Raw genomic sequence first — 23,417 nt, forward strand, 5'->3', positions numbered from 1 at the left:
GCTACATATTCGTCGCCAGACCCACTGGCTCCAGGTCATCTACAAGGCCATGCTAGGCAAAGCTCCGCCTTATCTCAGCTCACTGGTCACGATGGCAACACCCATCCGTAGCACGCGCTCCAGCAGGTGTATCTCACTGAGCATCCCCAAAGCCAACACCTCATTCGGCCGCCTTTCGTTCCAGTACTCTGCTGCCTGTGACTGGAACGAATTGCAAAAATCGCTGAAGTTGGAGACTTTTATCTCCCTCACCAACTTCAAACATCAGCTATCTGAGCAGCTAACCGATCGCTGCAGCTGTACATAATCTATTGGTAAATAGCCCACCCATTTTCACCTACCTCATCCCCACAGTTTTTATTTATTTACTTTTCTGCTCTTTTGCACACAAATATCTCTACCTGTACATGATCATCTGATCATTTATCACTCCAGTGTTAATCTGCAATATTGTAATTATTCGCCTACCTCCTCATGCCTTTTGCACACATTGTATATAGACTCCCCTTTTTTTTCTCTACTGTGTTATTGACTTGTTAATTGTTTACTCCATGTGTAACTCTGTGTTGTCTGTTCACTCTGCTATGCTTTATCTTGGCCAGGTCGCAGTTGCAAATGAGAACCTGTTCTCAACTAGCCTACCTGGTTAAATAAAGGTGAAATAAAAAAATAAATAAAAAAGTGAACAGCAAACCTGGTTTCAGAAAACAAATAAAGCAACATGTCTCGGCACAACGGCCTCTCCCCATGTGACCTACTTGTGTGTACTGTATGTGCTGACATCTGTGTGTAACTGATAGATGCACACGACATATTGATGTTTATACATTCATGTCAATTGTAAAGTATTTTGTCTGTGATGTATTTTTCGTTACGTGCACGACTCCAGTAAGACTAGCTGTCGACAATAAATATATATATATATATATAGGTATCTTTTATTTTTTAATCAAGTATCGGAGCCCATGTATCGAATCGTCTTGAGAGATGCACATCCCTGACATGGATTCTTCACACACTGTTTTTGTAGAGGATATAAGAAGTGTATATACTGTATTGTTTATCTAAATGTATAGTACTAGTTTGTGATGGGCCTCAGGAGCACAATAGAAAAGCAGCCTACACTGCTTTACTTGTATCCTACTGCCCATCAGTCAATCATGTATGGGATTATCCACTACCAGGCTCACTGTTTACACATCAACACAAAGTAAGATGCCTCAACAACAACTGTTACAGAGCGCTGATGCAGAGGCGTGACACGGATTACAAGCTAAACAGATCAAATCAGCATCTGCTCATGCTCTGTAACCACGGTAACGATGCTGGTCATTTCTGAGGCCCTCTTGGTGGCAGTAGCTGGGTGTGGCTGTGGAGGCCGTGTGTGCCGCCCTGGCATTCCATCTGAGCGTAGCTAAATATACTCTTAATGGCCAGCTATACGTCTTTCCAGGCTGGCAAGAAGATACAACTAGGTTAATAACACTCAAGCCCATTTGCACACAGTCCACATCGTTTAAAATAAATTGGTTTAGAAACTGCTCTCCTAGCTCTGGCTGATGTAATTGGGTTTAATGTTGGACTTGGCTACTATACTCTGAACAACTCTTTGCTGATTATTTTACTGATAAACCTGCCTGTCGTTTTGAGTGGGTGGCTGGATAACATTTCCTGGTACATCTGTAGTGGTTTTCCTGCTGCCTGCATGCTGGAAGTCATCTGTACTACACACACACATATACACGTGCACATATGGTGTCTCACTGTGCCTCTTACATGCACGCATGTAGAGTGTACACAGGCTCTGAGGACAAACAGCTGGGGCCAGATTGTGGCTAGTGAGTCTTGCCAGAATGGCTTACCCTGAGGTGACCTGCTATGTTTACCATGATTTATACAGGACCTGCTGCACTACAACCTGGCCTTATAAGGAGCTACGGCAGCCAGTGATGAAAGCAATCCGTTAAGGAACCAAAGTAAATGTACAGCAAAGGCATAGATATCATAGTATCAGCAGACTGAATAGCAGCAGAATAAAGATTGGACAGGAAGGCCCAACAGTTTAATATTTTAATGGGAAGGTAATAGTAGGAAGGATGGAGGACTGACTGGTGAAGGATGTTTATCTACATGAAAGGATTGGCCTCTGGTCGGAGAGAGAGTGGGTGTGTTTAGAGCTGGTGTTTGGGTTAAGGGGTGGGGGGGCTGGGGGGGTATGTTTGTGTCTAAGCAAAGCGGCTTTGTCCTCCATCTGTGCCTGAGGAACAGGCCTTGAGCTGCAAATACCAGCTGAGGGCCTGTTATGCAATCACACAAGAGCCAGAGATATTGTATATGCAGCAGCCAACACACTGATGCATCCACACACATGTAATGCTTGCACATACATTAGCACGTACTGTACAAAACCTTTCTCCCATGATCAATCCCACATACAGACAGGCCCAATTACAGATTGATTCTGAGGAAAGATATGACATCCCAGAGTGGGTGTCCTCCTGCTATAGATGTAGGATCTTAATTTAATCAACCTGTTGCAGGATAAACTATCCGGTCATTTAAAACTTGTGGTGTATTTGAGGTTTAAAAAGGCTTCTGAAATGTGTAATATTTCACATAGAAATTTCAGACTTTAGTTTACCTTACAAAAAAACATTTCCTGTTGCTGCAGGATCATTTTCTGCTGTAGCAGACTGACTCAAATTAAGATCCTACATCTGTATTAACCACTGTAGGATGGCCAGGCCCAGGCTTACATCAGTGACCTCATTTCCTGCTAGCTCAGTGGCGTGATAGAGCAAGGGTGGGAATCTTAAAGGAGAAATCCACTCAAAACCGATATTTGTGTTAGTCATCTGATACAGACCCAAAAGGTTTTGCATGTCAGCAGTCCGGTTTTCAAGATATTGTAAAACGCATCATCATGATGCTTCATGAAAGTCATGACTTATGCAGGGTCTGATTCAAGAAGAGATGAGACTTACCAGTATGTTTACCATAGGTGACAAGGTGTTAAATATGACCCCTTAACGGGCAGGGGTCAGCCTCTTTCATCAGGTAATCGGAGAATGGTCAGCTACCTCATCCAGTTATGTGTGTGTGTCCGACGGTGTCACTGTTACACTGAATGCGGGTGTGCATGTCAGTTTGCAGTTAGACTACATGCTCGTTTTAGCTTCTGCGCAGTGAGTATTTGACTGGGTCTGTGTGTCTGAGTTTGTGATGTGCCTCTCCTTGGATGAACACCTGCTCGTTGTCTTAGTAATGCGTGACTGTGATGCGGGGAGTCATATTGAGTCACGCTCAATAATGTTTGTGGGCTTGCTAATTACATCATGTATCCAACGCAAAGTATGTTCATGCCATGGAATACTTGACCACAGACAGTATGGATGTGTGGGCATGTGTATGAGTCTATTGGAATGGTTGGCAAATGTTGGCAAACAATGGCATGTTTTATGATTAGATAATAGGATGTGTTAAAAAATATCTTAGTTTGGTGGGTGTTGCGTGTATTGGACCTGTTGTCCTCTCTTTCCATCCACAGGAAGATCTGTGTGCACTGTAAGTGTGTGCGTGAGGAGCATGCAGTGCGGGCAGTGCCGGGCCAGCTGGAGAGGATGATGGTGAAGCTGGTCTCAGACTTCCAGAGACACTCCATCTCCGACGACGACTCGGGCTGCGCCTCCGAGGAGTACGCCTGGGTCCCGCCTGGACTCAAGCCCGAACAGGTCAGAACCAGCTTTCAATATACTTGGCATCGCTCATTTACTCATGTGTTTCCTTTTATTTTGACAGTTAGCTGTATGTTTAAACTTCAACACTCATTCTTATTTGCATACACACAGGGTATAAAAAAAATGGCCTCGCTGCCCCTGTCAAAGAAGTGTGTGTCTGAACATGCTTGTTTTTAATGCAGGTGTATCAGTATTTCAGCTGTATCCCGGAGGACAGAGTGCCCTATGCTAACAGCTCAGGAGAGAGGTACCGCATAAAACAACTCCTCCACCAGCTACCAGCTCACGACAGTGAGGTAACAGTCGCTAATACTGTAACTCTGCGTGGGGTTTTGGTTGTCCTAAAGCCCCTGGGCTATAATATGATTGTTTTCTGTGATGCTTGTCTGACTCAGCATTATAACTATTCTTTACTGTACTGCACGTCTGTGGGAGATTTTGGTTTCCCTAGCCTCTGGTCTGTAATGTAACAGTCACAAGTTTGGACACACCTACTCATTTCAGTTTTTTTAAAATAGATATTTTATTATTTTTGACTATTTTCTACATCGTAGAATAGTAGTGAAGACATCAAAACTATGAAATAGCACATGGAATCATGTAGTAACCAAAGAAAGTGTTAAACATTTCTTCAAAGTAGCCACTGTCGTGTCCTAGGCTATGCCGGATTAAGTGATATGACATGCTATTCTATAAAATAATTTCTCCGTAATTAATATCACCTGGTTGAGCTAATCATGTAAATGTAATTAACTAGAGAGTCGGGGCACCACAAAATAATATTTATAGAGCTGTTACCCTCCGAATAAACTCTTGAAGACCTAGTAATATTTTACATCAATAGCAGTCAATATTAATCGTCACCTTAATTCAGTCTCATCTGAAAGTTGTAAATTCTTGGTTATCTTCACGAACCCTGGCTAACTAACATGTTGAATCAGCAATACACAATTGGGTTTAATTATTTATTTACTAAATACCTAACCAATCACACAGAATTACACATAATTAATCATAACTTGATTACAAATTACGTCATAAAGGAAAACGTCCCTAGCGGGCGGAACAGATATGACAGCTTGTTACACAAAAGAAAAGGGTCTGGGTTTGAGTGAAAGAGCGGGAAGACTGAGTAACAAAGGAAGAAGCTGCAGTATCTTATGCATTCTAAATTACCGCCCATTTGGACCCACTGGTTGATGCTTATTTATAAAATCCTATTAGGCCTCACTCTCTCCTATCTGCGATATCTACCACAGCCCTCATCCTCCACATACAACACCCGTTCTGCCAGTCACATTCTGTTAAAGGTCCCCAAAGCACACACATCCCTGGGTCATCTTTTTTTTATTTTTTAAAATTTTTATTTCACCTTTATTTAACCAGGTAGGCTAGTTGAGAACAGGTTCTCATTTGCAACTGCGACCTGGCCAAGATAAAGCATAGCAGAGTGAACAGACAACACAGAGTTACACATGGAGTAAACAATTAACAAGTCAATAACACGGTAGAGAAAAAAAAGGGGAGTCTATATACAATGTGTGCAAAAGGCATGAGGAGGTAGGCAAATAATTACAATATTGCAGATTAACACTGGAGTGATAAATGATCAGATGATCATGTACAGGTAGAGATATTTGTGTGCAAAAGAGCAGAAAAGTAAATAAATAAAAACTGTGGGGATGAGGTAGGTGAAAATGGGTGGGCTATTTACCAATAGATTATGTACAGCTGATGTTTGAAGTTGGTGAGGGAGATAAAAGTCTCCAACTTCAGCGATTTTTGCAATTCGTTCCAGTCACAGGCAGCAGAGTACTGGAACGAAAGGCGGCCGAATGAGGTGTTGGCTTTGGGGATGCTCAGTGAGATACACCTGCTGGAGCGCGTGCTACGGATGGGTGTTGCCATCGTGACCAGTGAGCTGAGATAAGGCGGAGCTTTGCCTAGCATGGCCTTGTAGATGACCTGGAGCCAGTGGGTCTGGCGACGAATATGTAGCGAGGGCCAGCCGACTAGAGCATACAAGTCGCAGTGGTGGGTAGTATAAGGTGCTTTAGTGACAAAACGGATGGCACTGTGATAAACTGCATCCAGTTTGCTGAGAAGAGTGTTGGAAGCCATTTTGTAGATGACATCGCCGAAGTCGAGGATCGGTAGGATAGTCAGTTTTACTAGGGTAAGCTTGGCAGCGTGAGTGAAGGAGGCTTTGTTGCGGAATAGAAAGCCGACTCTTGATTTGATTTTCGATTGGAAATGTTTGATATGGGTCTGGAAGGAGAGTTTGCAGTCTAGCCAGACACCTAGGTACTTATAGGTGTCCACATATTCAAGGTCGGAACCATCCAGTGTGGTGATGCTAGTCGGGCAAGCGGGTGCATGCAGCGATCGGTTGAAAAGCATGCATTTGGTTTTACTAGCGTTTAAGAGCAGTTGGAGGCCACGGAAGGAGTGTTGTATGGCATTGAAGCTCGATTGGAGGTTAGATAGCACAGTGTCCAATGACGGGCCGAAAGTGTATAGAATGGTGTCGTCTGCGTAGAGGTGGATCAGGGAATCGCCCGCAGCAAGAGCAACATCATTGATATACACAGAGAAAAGAGTCGGCCCGAGAATTGAACCCTGTGGCACCCCCATAGAGACTGCCAGAGGACCGGACAACATGCCCTCCGATTTGACACACTGAACTCTGTCTGCAAAGTAATTGGTGAACCAGGCAAGGCAGTCATCCGAAAAGCCGAGGCTACTGAGTCTGCCGATAAGAATATGGTGATTGACAGAGTCGAAAGCCTTGGCAAGGTCGATGAAGACGGCTGCACAGTACTGTCTTTTATCGATGGCGGTTATGATGTCATTTAGTACCTTAAGTGTGGCTGAGGTGCACCCGTGACCGGCTCGGAAACCAGATTGCATAGCGGAGAAGGTACGGTGGGATTCGAGATGGTCAGTGACCTGTTTGTTGACTTGGCTTTCGAAGACCTTAGATAGGCAGGGCAGAATGGATATAGGTCTGTAACAGTTTGGATCCAGGGTGTCTCCCCCTTTGAAGAGGGGGATGACTGCGGCAGCTTTCCAATCCTTGGGGATCTCAGACGATATGAAAGAGAGGTTGAACAGGCTGGTAATAGGGGTTGCGACAATGGCGGCGGATAGTTTCAGAAATAGAGGGTCCAGATTGTCAAGCCCAGCTGATTTATACGGGTCCAGGTTTTGCAGCTCTTTCAGAACATCTGCTATCTGGATTTGGGTAAAGGAGAACCTGGAGAGGCTTGGGCGAGGAGCTGCGGGAGGGCCGGAGCAGTTCGCTGCAGCTAGCGACTGGAACGAGCTGCAGCAAACACTCAAACTGGACAGTTTTATCTCAATCTCTTCATTCAAAGACTCAATCATGGACACTCTTACTGAGAGTTGTGGCTGCTTTGTGATCTATTGTTGTCTCTACCTTATTGCCCTTTGTGCTGTTGTCTGTGCCCAATAATGTTTGTACCATGTTTTGTGCTGCTACCATGTTGTTATGTTGCTACCATGCTGTGTTGTCATGCGTTGCTGCCTTGCTATGTTGTTGTCTTATAGGTCTCTCTTTATGTAGTGTTGTCTCTCTTGTTGTGACACGTGTTTTTGTCCTATGTTTATATTATATTTATTTTTAATCCCAGGTCCCCGTTAACCGCAGGAGGCCTTTTGCCTTTTGGTAGGCCGTCATTGTAAATAAGAATTTGTTCTTAACTGACTTGCCAAGTTAAATAAAGGTTCAATAAAAAATAAGAAGGGGAGACTTTCTTGGGCCAAGAAACACGAACAATGGACATTAGACCGGTGGAAATCTGCCCTTTGGTCTGATGAGTCCAAATTTGAGATTTTTGGTTCCAACCTCCGTGTCTTTGTGAGACGCAGAGTAGGTGAACGGATTATCTTTGCATATGTGGTTCGCACAGTGAAGCATGGAGGAGGAGGTGTGACGGTGTAGGGGTGTTTTGCTGGTGACACTCTCAGTAATTTATTTAGAATTCAAGGCACACTTAACCAGCATGGCTACCAAAGCATTCTGCAGTGATATGCCATCCCATTAATTTGCACTTAGTGGGACTATCGTTTGTTTTTCAACAGGACAATGACCCAACACACCTCCAGGCTGTGTAAAGGCTATTTCACCAAGAAGGAGAGTGATGGAGTGCTGCATCAGATGACATGGCCTCCACAATCACCTGACCTCAACCCAATATAAGATGGTTTGGGATGAGTTGTAGCGCAGAGCGAAGGAAAAGCAGCCACCAAGTGCTCAGCATATGTGTGAACTCCTTCAAGACTGTTGGAAAAGCATTCCTCCTGAAGCTGGTTGTGAGAATACCAAGAATGCGCAAAGCTGTGGCTACTTTGCAAAGGGTGGCTACTTTGAAGAATCTCAAATATAAAATATATGTTGATTTGTTTAATTATTATTTTTTTGGGTTACTAAATGATTCCATATGTGTTGTTTCATAGTTTTGATGTCTTCACTGATTCTACAGTGTAGAAAATAGTAAAAAAAAAAAAAAAAAACTTGAATGAGTAGGTGTCCAAACTTTTGACTGGTACTGGCGTTTTTGTTTTGTTCCTCACTAGTTTGTTCTGCTTGAAACAGCATTATAACTTCTGTATGTGTTTTGTGTTTCCAGCCTCAATACTGTAACCATCTGGATGAGGAGGAGAAGAAGGAGCTGCGTATGTTCAGTCAGCAGAGGAAAAGAGAGAACCTGGGCAGAGGCATGGTCAGACTGTTCCCTGTCACCATGACCGGAGCCATCTGCCAACAGGTAGCTACTGCTGGGGGGCGGGGGGGGGGGGGGGGGGGGGATGGAGACAGGAGGAATTAGGGAATTCTCTGATTTTTGGTGTATGTATCAGACCTGGGTTCAAATATCTAAATTATTTTCACATTTGAAGTAAGTATTCACATTTTATTTGAAAATACAAGTAGTTAAATTTAATATTTGTATGTATTTGGAAATAAATTTGGAAAGTATTTTAAAATACTCAATTACACTCTCAGGTATTTAAAAATAGTATTTGAAATAAGTACTTTAAAATGCTCTCAAATGCAATTAGTTAGACTATTACGTTTTTACAAATAACCATTCAAATACTCAAATAAAGATACTTATTTTGAGCTCTTTTGAAAAGGCTCAAATACACAGAAAAAAAGCATTTTAAATACCAGATACTGAAATACACACCAAGCCAGGCACATACAGTTGAAGTGGGAAGTTTACATACACCTTAGCCAAATACATTTAAACTCAGTTTTTCACAATTCCTGACATTTAATCCTAGTAAATATTCCCTTTTTTTTAGGTCAGTTAGGATCACAACTTTATTTTAAGAATGTGAATGTCAGAATAATAGTAGGGTGATTTTATTTCAGCTTTTATTTCTTTAATCACATTCCCAGTGGCTCGCACACAATTTTTCAGTTCTGCCCACATATTTTCTATGGGATGGAAGTCAGGGCTTTGTGATGGCCACTCCAATCCCTTGACTTTGTTGTCCTTAAGCCATTTTGCCACAACTTTGGAAGTATGCTTGGGGTCATTGTCCATTTGGAAGACCAATTTGTGACCAAGCTTTAACTTCATGACTGATGTCTTGAGATGTTGCTTCAATATATCCACATAATTTTCCTACCTCATGATGCCATCTATTTTGTGAAGTGCACCAGTCCCTCCTGCAGAAAAACACCCCTACAACATGATGCTGCCACCCCCGTGCTTCACGGTTGGGATGATGTTCTTTGGCTTGCAAGCCTCCCCCTTTTTCCTCCAAACATAATGAATGGTCATTATGGCCTAACAGTAATATTTTTGTTTCATCAGACCAGAAGACATTTCTCCAAAAAGTACGATCTTTGTCCCCATGTGCAGTTGCAAACCGTAGTCTGTCCTTTTATGGCGGTTTTGGAGCAGTGGCTTCTTCCTTGCTGAGCGGAATTTCAGGTTATGTCGATATAGGACTCGTTTTACTGTGGATGTAGATACTTTTGTACCTGTTTCCACCAGCATCTTCACAAGGTCCTTTGCTGTTGTTCTGGGATTGATTTGCACTTTTCACACCAAAATACGTTAATCTCTAGGAGACAGAGCGCGTCTCCTTCCTGAGCGGTATGACGGCTGCGTGGTCCCATGGTGTTTATACTTGCGTACTATTGTTTGTACAGATGAACGTGGTACCTTCAGGCATTTGGAAATTGCTCCCAAGGATGAACCAGACTTGTGGAGGTCTACAATTGTTTTTCTGAGGTCTTGGCTGATTTCTTTTGATTTTCCCATGATGTCAGGCAAAGAGGCACTGAGTTTGAATGTAGGCCTTGAAATACATCTACAAGTACACCTCCAATTGACTCAAATTATGTCAATTAGCCTATCAGAAGCTTCTAAAGCCATGACATAATTTTCTGGAATTTTCCAAGCTGTTTAAAGGCACAGTCGGCTTAGTGTATGTACACTTCTGACCCACTGGAATTGTGATTAAGTGAAATAATCTGTCTGTAAACAATTGTTGGAAAAATGACTTGTCATGCACAAAGTAGATGTCCTAACCGACTTGCCAAAACTATAGTTTAACAAGAAATTTGTGGCGTGTTTGAAACACTTAGGTTGGAGTCATTAAAACTTTTATGTAAACTTGAATGAATCATGATGTACTGTTTTACGTAGAACTGCCCCAGCCCTTCCGTTTGCAGGCAGCCCTTCCGTTTGCAGCCAGCCCTTCCGTAATAAACAAACACACACAACAGTAGCTAGCTAGCATAAGCCGTTGAACTTCAGACATCGTTTGCCACTAACATCATGAATATGGCACATAAATCATCACACACATTTTCAAAATGTTATAATAAACCCTCTATACTAAAACAAGTGACATATTAGACAACTGCAACCTGTTAAACGTTACGATCATGTGGCTAGCAAGTAGCAACTGTTAGCTTGCATTGTTCAGCGCAAAGAAAGTCAGCCGCTACAACTTTAGCTTGCTTGCTATCAACTCAAAATCGTCTAGCTAATCAAATGTATGTTTTGTTATAAATTAACGAGTTAGTTAATTTTAGACTGAACATTTCCTTACCCCACTGAAGTTATTAATTTTCCATCTTGTATGTCCTCTTTACGTAGTAGGGCAATGATGTAAATCAACCATGCGTGCTAGCATTACTTTAACAGAACGCTCCCTAAAAGTTAAAACATGTTTACATTTTCATTTCCATTTTGTTCTAGGAACGTTCTCCAAATGGTTTTACATTGGGAATGGTCTCAAAAAGTTCAGAGAACATCAAGAAACAACATTCTTCTGTGGGAATTTCAGTACTTCTGCATAATGTTTCCTTATGGTTATATTTAAAGTCATGTTCTCAAATTGTTCCAAGAACGTTAAGAAAACTTTCCATAAAAAACGAAAATGTTTAATGTTCAGAGAACGTTCCAATAATGTTATTTAAAAACATGTACATTTACGTTACCCCCAGCATCAACAAAACTCTATCCTCTCTTGTTAAGTGTATTCAGGTATGTTGGTCTCGCCCACTATTTGGCCACACCTGATCTTAATGAGTGCCTGTTTCCTTTGAAATGGTGTATTTTGAATAGACTAAAAACATGTCAGGCTCCATCCTGGTGGCGCAGTGAACTAATTACATAGATAGAGAACAGAGGATTATACATTCGAATCTAACTGATGCAGTGTCACAATAAAAAGATGAATGTGTTTCCATGATTAATGCCTAAGGAAATTAATTTCCATGTATCCTATCTGTTCTTGGAGTTCAAAAACGTTAACCCAAAATAAGATAGCAACGTTATTAAAAGTCTTAAACATTCAGTGACATTTTTGTTTTTTAAAACCTACAAATAACCTGTCATTTTAGTTCTCTGAGAGTTAATAAAACCTCCCAGGAAAACTGTCAAGGAACCAGAGTAAAACATTCTCAGAACCTCAGTGGAACCTAAAGATAAACGTTTCCCAGAACAGGCTAAATTACATTTACATTACATTTAAGTCATTTAGCAGACGCTCTTATCCAGAGCGAATAACAAATTGGTGCATTCACCTTATGACATCCAGTGGAGCAGCCACTTTACAATAGTGCATCTAAATCTTTTAAGGGGGGGGGGTGAGAAGGATTACTTTATCCTATCCTAGGTTCCTAGATTCCTTAAAGAGGTGGGGTTTCAGGTGTCTCCGGAAGGTGGTGATTGACTCTGCTGTCCTGGCGTCGTGAAGGAGTTTGTTCCACCATTGGGGGGCCAGAGCAGCGAACAGTTTTGACTGGGCTGAGCGGGAACTGTACTTCCTCAGTGGTAGGGAGGCGAGCAGGCCAGAGGTGGATGAACGCAGTGCCCTTGTTTGGGTGTAGGGCCTGATCAGAGCCTGGAGGTACTGAGGTGCCGTTCCCCTCACAGCTCCGTAGGCAAGCACCATGGTCTTGTAGCGGATGCGAGCTTCAACTGGAAGCCAGTGGAGAGAGCGGAGGATCGGGGTGACGTGAGAGAACTTGGGAAGGTTGAACACCAGACGGGCTGCGGCGTTCTGGATGAGTTGTAGGGGTTTAATGGCACAGGCAGGGAGCCCAGCCAACAGCGAGTTGCAGTAATCCAGACGGGAGATGACGAGTGCCTGGATTAGGACCTGCGCCGCTTCCTGTGTGAGGCAGGGTCGTACTCTGCGGATGTTGTAGAGCATGAACCTACAGGAACGGGCCACCGCCTTGATGTTAGTTGAGAACGACAGGGTGTTGTCCAGGATCACGCCAAGGTTCTTAGCGCTCTGGGAGGAGGACACAGTGCAGTTGTCAACCGTGATGGCGAGATCATGGAACGGGCAGTCCTTCCCCGGGAGGAAGAGCAGCTCCGTCTTGCCGAGGTTCAGCTTGAGGTGGTGATCCGTCATCCACACTGATATGTCTGCCAGACATGCAGAGATGCGATTCGCCACCTGGTCATCAGAAGGGGAAAGGAGAAGATTAATTGTGTGTCGTCTGCATAGCAATGATAGGAGAGACCATGTGAGGTTATGACAGAGCCAAGTGACTTGGTGTATAGCGAGAATAGGAGAGGGCCTAGAACAGAGCCCTGGGGGACACCAGTGGTGAGAGCACGTGGTGAGGAGACGGATTCTCGCCACGCCACCTGGTAGGAGCGACCTGTCAGGTAGGACGCAATCCAAGCGTGGGCCGCGCCGGAGATGCCCAACTCGGAGAGGGTGGAGAGGAGGATCTGATGGTTCACAGTATCGAATGCAGCCGATAGGTCTAGAAGGATGAGAGCAGAGGAGAGAGAGTTAGCTTTAGCAGTGCGGAGCGCTTCCGTGATACAGAGAAGAGCAGTCTCAGTTGAATGACTAGTCTTGAAACCTGACTGATTTGGATCAAGAAGGTCATTCTGAGAGAGATAGCGGGAGAGCTGGCCAAGGACGGCACGTTCAAGGGTTTTGGAGAGAAAAGAAAGAAGGGATACTGGTCTGTAGTTGTTGACATCGGAGGGATCGAGTGTAGGTTTTTCAGAAGGGGTGCAACTCTCGCTCTCTTGAAGACGGAAGGGACGTAGCCAGCGGTCAGGGATGAGTTGATGAGCGAGGTGAGGTAAGGGAGAAGGTCTCCGGAAATGGTCTGGAGAAGAGAGGAGGGGATAGGGTCAAGCGGGCAGGTTGTTGGGCGGCCGGCTGTCACAAGACGCGAGATTTCATCTGGAGAGAGGGGAGAAAGAGGTCAGAGCACAGGGTAGGGCAGTGTGAGCAGAACCAGCGGTGTCGTTTGACTTAGCAAACGAGGATCGGATGTCGTCAACCTTCTTTTCAAAATGGTTGACGAAGTCATCTGCAGAGAGGGAGGAGGAGGGGGGGGGGATTCAGGAGGGAGGAGAAGGTGGCAAAGAGCTTCCTAGGGTTAGAGGCAGATGCTTGGAATTTAGAGTGGTAGAAAGTGGCTTTAGCAGCAGCGACAGAAGAGGAAAATGTAGAGAGGAGGGAGTGAAAGGATGCCAGGTCCGCAGGGAGGCGAGTTTTCCTCCATTTTCCTCCATTTCCGCTCGGCTGCCCGGAGCCCTGTTAAATAAAAATGTTTACTTCTGTTCTCGGAGCATTTAATTATTTTTTTTAAGTTCAGTTTTACCCGTCAGGAAGCGTATGGCTTCGTTCCCAGAACAAATGGGAAACCAAAAATGTACGTACCCACAACTTCCAAGGAACCAAATGTGCGAGCTGGGATGTATTTGAACCGAGGTCTGTTATGTATACACTTGTGTTCTCACATGCTCATTTACATTTGGTTTACCTATTGTTTTGTCTCTGTCATTCTCTGTGTTTCAGTGTGGCAGACAGATCTGTGGTGGGGACATAGCGGTGTTTGCCAGCCGGGCGGGTCACGGGAGCTGTTGGCACCCTCAATGTTTCCAGTGTGCCTCTTGTACTGAGCTGCTGGTGGACCTCATCTACTTCTACCAGGATGGACAGATCTACTGTGGCAGGCACCACGCTGAGAGGATCAAACCGCGCTGCCAAGCCTGTGATGAGGTGATTGACTCTGCCCTGTCATGACTCTGCCACCTTCAAGAAATGATATACTCACTGTGTATCCAGTCCACTGTCTGGTCATGCACTCTGTCTGCCCTGTCCTGTCAACAAATCTCTCCATACTATGTACGCTGTCTGCTCATATACTGTGCGGCCCTCTGCTGTCCACAAAGCTCTCCAAACTATGTATCCACTCTCTGCTTATACACTCTCTGCCCTGTCTACAAATCTACATTTTTCAAATCGCCACTCTTGCCAGTTCTAACACTGACTCTTATGAGGAGATTTGTATCTTTGGCAGACTTGTACTTCGGGGCTGGGAGAGTGTTTCTTTATTTGATTTACATGCCTGTAGACCCTAGAGGAGCATCTAGTCCCTCAATGAGACAGCCATATGTTGTTGTTCCACAAACACCTTTTAAATCGCTCTTCCACGTGCGCGCACACACCCACACAGTCTTGTTTAGACCCTTGGTATTTCTGACTTAAGAGATTAGTTGAAGTAGACTAATAGGTCTGTCATGACTGACCTTCACAAGTCCTTAGAGGATGTACCCTGTCACACTGTAAAGACAGTCTTTCAGAGAAACCGCTGTCATTCCACATGAACCAGAAATGTTCATTAGTGATGTGATTGGCTGAGCCTCTTACCCTTTTCCACCCACTCTCTCTCTCTCCTCCTCTCTCTCCCCCCCCTCTCTCTCTCTCTCCTCCTCTCTCCCCCCCTCTCTCTCCCCCCTCTCTCTCTCTCCTCCTCTCTCTCTCTCTCCTCCTCTCTCTCTCTCCTCCTCTCTTCCCCTCTCTCTCTGAACTGCAGATAATTCTAGCTGATGAGTGTACAGAGGCAGAGGGCCGACACTGGCATAGGAAGCACTTCTGTTGTTTTGAGTGTGAAGCAGCGTTGGGAGGACAGCGGTACATCATGAGAGAGTGCCGGCCGTACTGCTGCTCCTGCTATGAGTCACTCTATGCAGAGTACTGTGACACCTGTGGGGAACACATAGGTACTGGAACAACACAGGTCCATGTTTGCACAAAGGGAAACATATACAACCACTAACACCGAGAAGTATACAACCACTAACACCGAGAAGTATACAACCACTCACACAGAGAGAAGTATACAACCACTCACACAGAGAGAAGTATACAACCACTCACACAGAGAGAAGTATACAACCACTCACACAGAGAGAAGTATACAACCACTCACACAGAGAGAAGTATACAACCACTCACACAGAGAGAAGTATACAACCACTCACACAGAGAGAAGTATACAACCACTCAAACAGGGAGAAATTCATATACACAGACAATTTTCTTAGACCCGCTTTGTCTTCCAGGTATAGACCAGGGGCAAATGACCTATGAGGGCCAGCACTGGCATGCTGCCAAGTCGTGTTTCTGCTGTGCCCGCTGTCGGCTCCCCTTGCTGGGGCGGCCCTTCCTCCCACGTGGGGGCCTCATCTTTTGCTCCAGGCCCTGCTCTCTGGGAGAGGACCCAGATAACTCAGACTCGTGTGACTCAGCCCTCCAGAACCTGCCTCCTCAGTACAGACGCTGTGAGACAGATGAGAAGATCCATCAGCCGCAGCGCTGCTCCCCACAGCAACCACCAGAGGGAGCCAACATCCCTGTTGTCCCAGGAGAAGTCTGCATTCATGCTGCACTGGAAAATAGACGTAGGGGCTTACTGTACATACATAGATGCAGATGGCTTTTTACATGTTATGTAGGTCATTCCTGAGCCTTTTTATTTCCCCAGCATGTAACAGCTTTGTAATACTCATGCACATAGATTATTTTACTTATTTAGCAGGCTCTTTTCTCCAAAGTAACTCTGATCACATGCTCAAAACAATAGATTTTAGAAAGTGTCAAAGATTACATAGCCTTTTATCTTCATTTCATCTGTCTCACAGGTGTTCACATCTCTACTAACGTTCCGAATGGAGTCCCCCCACCACTCAACGGTCATCCTAACCTCAGACGGTCCTACTCTCCCCTTCCCCATTGTCACTTAGCCAATAACTTGGGACCATCTTGTCCTGTCGACCAATCACTCAGCAGTTTGCGCCCTGGAGATTGTGGCAAGCATCCAGGCAGTAGTCTGGAGTTTTTAGGAGAGCCCAATGGCTATGCGGGACACCCCCTCACCAGTTTCAGTAGAGGAACGTCTACTGCAAAGGACCGTGGGAACTGTGTGGAGAGAAGTAGTCAAGTTATGCAAGGTATTATACAAGGCAATAAGATGCATCATAAGTTAAATTGGGACTGTTCGGAATGAAAAAGTTAACTGTGGTGCTCTGTTAGATACAATTTGCCACAAGCAAGAGTTGAGTAGTATTCTATAAATCTGGAACCAAGTCTTACTCACCTCCTGTTATTGTGAGTTGATTGAACATAAATTGTATCCCTTGCTTTTTTAAATGTATAAATGGAGGTATTTTATTTGTTTTCTCTCCCTCTTCCCAGTGTTTCCTCCCCCGAGGAACTCATCCTTACCTGTATCACTAAACCATCCTGGTCCTGCTGACCCTCTGCCCCTCCCGCCCCCTCAACCCAAGTCTTGTGATTTGATAATCAGGCCAAGTCTGCACCAACTAGAGCCAAGCCCCCCTGACCCTAGCCCCCAATCAAGTCGAAGTGGGACAACCAGGGTCAGTTTCCGAGAGCCAATCAGCTGCAGCTACTCTGTGGAGGAGGAGGAGGAAGAAGAGGAAGGGGAGAGAAGAAAGGGGGATGAAGAACAGGCAGAGGAAGAGGATGGAGGTTTTGGGAGCAGGTTACATATGCAGAGGGGCATTCCACCTCAAATGGACCTACTGGGTAAGAGACTGAACTTTCTTTTCCTTTTTCGTTCTCTTTTTCTTTTCATCACAAATGCCAACCGTCTTTCATTTTTTGCGTCTCCTCACAGATGGTTCATACCAACATCGTAGTTTACGGCGGGGGTGGAACTGTGGCCGTGTGGCTTCCGACTCCACTCTCCACCTAGGCACAGAGACACGTTTCTGTCACTCTCAGCCGGACAGGCCCCGTCTGGATGCTCTAGAGAGGAGACGAGAGAGTGTTTCCCTCGCTTCCCCTTTTATCACAGAGCCCCCATTACTCAACCTCCAGCCAACCCAGTACAACAAACATGAGGACTCCTGCTCCACCTGCTCCTCCTCCTCAGACTCAGAGGAAGATGGTTACTTCCTGGGGCAGCCTATCCCCCTGCCCCCCCAGCTAACCCACAGGCCCCAGTCTGTGGATGGAGAGAGGGAAGGAGAGAGGGATGGAAAGACTGAAGGAGAGAAGAAGGACAGGGGGTTGAGAGACAGCCTGAGCAGGAAGAGAAGGGCCAATGGCCTTGGTGCAAAGGACAAAGACAAGAACTGTGCCATCTCCTAAGTTTGACCCTCACAGTGAAAGTTCTGTTTTTCAACGATCAAGCCAATGTCCAGTTTCACAATGAAGGATAAATATGAATCTGTAACATGTGGGGATACTTTGAATACAACACTCCTATCCAGCAGACTCATTCAAAGATTAAACCACTACTATAAGAAGGCAAGAGGAAACGGAGAGAGTGACTGACTGTAAGATGTATTAGAGGGATCAGATATGAAATATAAATGTTATGTTTTGTGTTTGTATATTGTTTAGGGCACTTTTTTCCACAGTAGAGTGAATCTGGCATCCATCTAGGGAGTTCTGTAAGAACATTTCACTCTGTTCCCACAGCGCATGTTGTAGGATTTACTCAGAAACGTGAAGAAATTCACTTTACATTTATATTCAAGTGAATTTGTGGATATATAAACATGTAAGCATTTATTGCGGGAAGTTATTCTTATCTCTATTTTTGTATAGGACCATCTAATTAATGTACATGAAAGATTTGGGGATTCCTTCTCAGATTCTACATTTCTTTGAGGGTCTACGTGGGCATTTGTCTCGCTCACTCACTCTCTGCTTCCAAACATGCACATTAGAGAGTTCTTCAGAAAATAATGTGCTGGCAGTGTTCAGTCACATTATTTCACCAAGGCCGAGATCAACTAAGAAGCTGACTTATCATGTTTTTGTAGCATACCATTTTTTTTCTACTCTGAGTGTTATATGCAATGTTACACATTTTATGAGAATAATGATTGGAAATGTTTGTTAAACCAAATAGTTGGCTAAATATTCTGTGAGAACCAAAACAGAGTGTTGGTCCCACACAGTGAGATTGAAAAGACTATGTGCAAACCTGGACTGTGAATGTTGGTGTGTATGTTCATGTGTGTATGTTTTGACAACCTATCATATCAAAATGTATTTGTCACATGCGCTGAATACAACAGGTGTAGACTTCGCCGTGAAATGCTAACGAGCCCTTTCCCAACAATGCAGATTTAAAAGTAAGGAAAACTTGCAAAAAAGGAAATATTAACACAATAGAATAAGACTATATACAAGGTTCTCACTTCGACGTAAAGCCTCCCTATGTGAGCATATGATATTAAAAAAAAGAAATGGTGTACATTCATTGATTTTTAGATCAAAAACACATTTACTTCAAGTCTATTTTTATACTCTTGGGTGCTGGTTCCTGTTTTCAATGGTTTTTTTTGTTGAAATGTAAACACTTTTTAAACAAACATGAACTTTTCAGAGATTGTGAGGAAACTACAGTTTCTGAAAGTTTTGTACTAGGAGAAATAAATTCATTGAAAACGACAATTTCTCATTTCATATCAGAATATACACTGAGTGGACAAAACATTAGGAACACCTTCGGAATATTGAGTTGCTCCCTCTTTTGCCCTCAGAACAGCCTCGACGTTGATTCCAATGCTTCCCAGAGTTGTCAAGTTGGATGGTAGACCATTCTTGAGACACACAGGAAACTGTTGAGTGTGAAAAAACCCAGCAGCGTTGCAGTTGTTGACACTCAAACCGGTGAGCCTGCCACCTACTACCATACCCTGTTCAAAGGCACTTAAATATTTTGTCTTGCCCATTCACTCTCTGAATGGCACACACACACAATCCATGTCTCAATTGTCTCAAGGCTTAAAAATCCTTCTTTAACCTGTCTCCTCCCCTTCATTAACAGATGATATCGATAAGGGATCATAGCTTTGACCTGGTTAATCTATCATGGAAAAAGCATGTTTTGTACACTGTATGTTTCATTCATTTCAATATTATGTTTCATTTTGACAATTAACTCCAACAACGGTCCTCTTTTTACAGTCTATGGTCCACACACTGACCTTCTGATCAGAGATGGGTGTGTTATTGTCTAACAGGTTAATTATTACAAACACCAGCATGCTTTGAAGCATAAATCAATAGAGGAAAAGAAACTGTCATGTGACAGAAGAACCCGGTTTACTTCCTTATGTAGGAATGATTGGTCAGAGTAGTCAGGTGGGGGAGGGAGTAGAACAAGGAGGAGGAGCAGCACATGAGTCGTCTGACAGGTTTGGCTGGTCTGTTGCTCCCTTCCATTCTGGAACACATTCACACGCTACAGTAGAATTCTACAGTTGTTATCCTTTGTGGCGTGATGAGCTGTAGAGAGGCCTAGAGTTCCATTGGGGACCTGTAAGATTCTACTTCCACTCTAAAGGTGAGTTTTCATTGGATTGTAAAAGCCTGAGTAAGTGTGCGTGTGTCCTAGGAACCAACGCCTTCAAACAAACAGGATCAAAGAACACTAGGACAAGACCCTATATAAGGCCTTGACTGTGTTTTGTGTGAGAGGTCCTTTCAGTTTCATGTACATACCTGGCTTGTGAGTTTATACAAGTCTTTTCTCATTAACCTTCTGGGTCATCCCATGGTGTTAGGTGTTTTTTCTTCCTAAATGGAACAAGCTTAGACTTGAGCCTGGGTTGAACGAGAAGGATCTGTATGTTTATTTTACATACCACTGTACAGAACTTTGTGTTCGGTATTACTGTACTTGGATAACTTGGCCTAATAAAATAGAATGTCCTCTGCCCTCATTGACATGCATTGTACTGTGTGTACAGTAGGAGTGTGAGTGTGAGAGGAGAAGCAACATTGAGATAGAGAGATAAGGACATGCAGGTGAGAGTGCAGTGAGACAGTTGTTGCTCCTGGTGGAATGAGAAACATGTTGAGAATGTCTGTCACACAGACTATTAGAGTGGTGTATTTTAAACTCACTCTTCCTCTTTCATAAAGCAATGAATACGGGTTTGTCATTGATATCTTTGCACTTTATCTACCAATGGTGCATGACACCACACAATAGGAACATCTTTAGATGTTAATAACAGGCCTACACTCTTAACTTCTTGTTCCCCAGTAGGGTCAGATACATGGAATAATTTCCCTGACCCAACCCCCTTGTATCCAGCTCTCCAGTTAATGTTTATGTTGCTGTGGTCACTGATCTTCAGCAAATTTACTGGTGTAGAAAAAACGTATATAATGTGTGTTCTTCTAAGCAAAACAAATATTCAGATAACGAATTGATGATGACTGACTACAACTCCTAGATGGGTGGGTCAAGTGTTACGGTTTCAGAAATACAAACCAGACAACCCTGGGGTCTGCAGTCTAGAGGAAGCCCAAGCCCAGCACTACCCCCTAGCAACTGGGAGCTTTATTTAAAGATGGAGTGGCATTGTTCCCCTCTAACAGCTGTTGGGGTGTGTGTATGGATATTCTTCCAAACAATAGTTTGTTGACAGCTGGTGAGCCTCCCCCCACCCCCACACTTCAGTCCTCTCTCAAGCTCAGGCTTTTCACTGGCCTTACAATGAATGGAAATTAAGTATGGAAGTTTATTGTGTTATGTTCTTGAGATCGATGGGTGCCAGGTGTAATTGATAAATGTTTGGACCCGCAGCCAATGGCCTGCATCCGACCCGTCCCTTTTCTATTCAGATGTATAACATTCTGTGTTGTGATTGGCTGCAACCTGGGGTTTTGTGGGTGCAGTGGGAGGAGCCATTATACTGTTGACTTACAATATCCCTGAATCAACCACAGCACTTTATAGTGCTTAGTGTGAGTTGCTGTATCAGTTACATTGGGGCAGTATCGCTGTATCTCTCCCTCTGTCTTTGAGGTAACTGTGAATTTATATTGATTGCTTGCTTGTTTGTCTTTCCTTTGACACATATATCTGATGGTGTGTAAGTTGCTGTGTGATGGTGTTTCTCCTTTTTCTACAGAACATCCAGACTTTAAGGCACCAGGGATCAAGTGAGATCCCGTGGGAACTGGACGAAGAAGGAATCATATCGCCAAGAGCAAAATCCTGTCAGCTTTCAGGGGACAGTAGGATTCTGGACTGATGGCATCCAAAGAAGTTTGATTTTAGGTGGCCAAAAACTGCAGGAGAAAGACTGGAGTCAAGGACAACCCACCCATGTTACCTCCCACTCCCATCTCCAGCATGCCTGTGGAGACCCCCCAGCCTGTCCTGACACAGCCGGTGAGGGCTGCTGGGACGCCCAACCGCATCCTCATGCCAAACCGCCTCCTCCTCCAACCAAGAACAGCGGCAGCAGCTGAGCCCAGGCAGAGCGCAGTGGAGAGGCTGGCGGCAGACAAGGCTAAATACGTCAAGAGTCAGGTGGCCCCCTCCAAGCAACAGCCAATAAAAGTGCCTCCGCCTGTCATGCGCAAACCTCTGATGTCCCCGGCTACCGGACTACGACCAACCCGTAAGACCCAACCTTCTCGCTCTAACTACACCCAGCAAGGGAGTGCTCCATTGGACCTGGAGCACCTGAGTAACCTGATCAACGGGATGGGTGAGGCTGAAACTCCCCCTACCTCTCCCACCATGGACCCAGTGGAGAGTAGTCAGGCCCCTGACTGCCCCACCACTACCATCTCTCCCTGTCCCTCTCCGTTCTCTGCTGGGGCTGCTGAGGGGATCCCGACCCCCTGCCCTGAATGGTCCACCCCAGTCAAATTAAGGATAAATGCCTCTGGCCCACTAAGTCCTTCTGGATGTTCTGCTGCAGTGACCATACGTAGAGTGGACGTAATACCCCAACACCACCATACCATGCCAGTGAGGAAGCCCTTCAGAGCACGGCAGCAGATGCATCTCCCATTGCAGCCCATGGCTCTGCATCCACACACCCAGATCCACAACGCTATGTCACCTCTTCGTCTCTTCCACCCCCGAACTACCTATGCACCAGGCCCTGCATCTCTTAAACCAGTCCCAGCCCCTCCACCACAAGACCACACCCCAAGCCCCAACTCCCCGTCTACCCCCGTTCAGTTCCCAGCCAACTACTCTGTACTTCCGCCCTCCCCGTCGGTCACTCGCCCGTCCTCCGGTAGCTCCAGGAAACGGCCCTCTCTGACCCGCTCCAAATCAGACATGAGTGACCGTTACTCCCGGGCCAGTACTGACCTGGAGCGCTTCTTCAACCTGTGTGGTTTGGACCCTTCGGAGATGCAGGTGCTGAAGGGGCCGGGCTCGGACATTGTGTCCCTTGCACAGTTCCGCAGTGCCAGTGCTCCTGGGTCAGAGTGTGCAGGGCATGAGGAGGAAGAAGAGAACGGTGGGCCTGCAGAGCCAGCTCCCTATGGTGTCTCGGTCATTGAGAGGAACGCCAGAGTGATCAAGTGGCTTTATGGTATCCGCCAATCCAAGGATACTGCCAGGAGCACCAACATGTAGGGCCATGAGACTGATGTAAATCGAGGCAGGGGAGAAAAATATGGAGGTACACTTTAAACATAATTCCTGTACAGAGAAAAAAAACTGGAGAAGTGTGACTGCCGTATGAACCAACCAATGACAATGAAAGGAAGGGACTGATGTGTACTAATAGTGAAAGAAATGTCTGTTAAAGCAGTATGATAGTGTTGGACATCATTTATGCAAGATATTTGGTACTTTGTACTACCACCCGTTTCACCTTTATTGACAAAAAAAAGATAGCCGGTCAGATTACAAGTAAGTTATCAGAATTGTGTTCTGTTTTTTTAAAATGAGAAATACATCAACATATTTGTTTTTGTCTCATACTGGGGCTTTTTGATTTGCTTTGTTACTGTATGTTCAGATGATCTGTTTCTAAATAAATACCATTTAACAATGTTAAAGTAAAGCCGATTTGAGGTGTGTGAGTTCATCATTCATGTTCTCTGTTTTCGAGGGGT

The 23,417-nt window shown here is 44.6% G+C and overlaps 2 protein-coding genes across 3 annotated transcripts in view; both read left to right on the forward strand.

Moving 5' to 3' along the window:
• LOC115102376 (protein prickle-like) overlaps positions 1-18,986 on the forward strand; it is a 44,652-nt gene extending 25,666 nt beyond the window's left edge. For both annotated transcript variants that reach the window (XM_029622278.2, XM_029622279.2), the window contains exons 3-11: positions 3,548-3,731; positions 3,920-4,033; positions 8,390-8,527; positions 14,067-14,270; positions 15,088-15,274; positions 15,617-15,955; positions 16,196-16,504; positions 16,749-17,102; positions 17,194-18,986. In XM_029622278.2, coding sequence (XP_029478138.1) covers positions 3,548-3,731; positions 3,920-4,033; positions 8,390-8,527; positions 14,067-14,270; positions 15,088-15,274; positions 15,617-15,955; positions 16,196-16,504; positions 16,749-17,102; positions 17,194-17,669 — 2,305 coding nt within the window. In that variant the 3' untranslated portion in view covers positions 17,670-18,986. The remainder of the gene's footprint in view (positions 1-3,547; positions 3,732-3,919; positions 4,034-8,389; positions 8,528-14,066; positions 14,271-15,087; positions 15,275-15,616; positions 15,956-16,195; positions 16,505-16,748; positions 17,103-17,193) is intronic.
• A 698-nt stretch (positions 18,987-19,684) lies between these two features.
• LOC115102378 (protein FAM110A-like) lies at positions 19,685-23,370 on the forward strand. Its single transcript, XM_029622280.2, has 2 exons — positions 19,685-19,881; positions 21,461-23,370. Exon 2 carries the CDS (start codon positions 21,658-21,660, stop codon positions 22,930-22,932), a length of 1,275 nt encoding a protein of 424 aa, XP_029478140.1. The 5' UTR covers positions 19,685-19,881; positions 21,461-21,657; the 3' UTR covers positions 22,933-23,370.
• The last annotated feature ends 47 nt before the right edge of the window (positions 23,371-23,417 follow it).

The sequence above is a fragment of the Oncorhynchus nerka genome, linkage group LG20 (assembly GCF_034236695.1).
Source record: "Oncorhynchus nerka isolate Pitt River linkage group LG20, Oner_Uvic_2.0, whole genome shotgun sequence".
NCBI lineage: Eukaryota > Metazoa > Chordata > Actinopteri > Salmoniformes > Salmonidae > Oncorhynchus > Oncorhynchus nerka.

Bases quoted from the DNA above. Each gene is read 5' to 3' on its own strand.
- LOC115102378 (XM_029622280.2), top strand. From the start codon at position 21,658: ATGTTACCTCCCACTCCCATCTCCAGCATGCCTGTGGAGACCCCCCAG.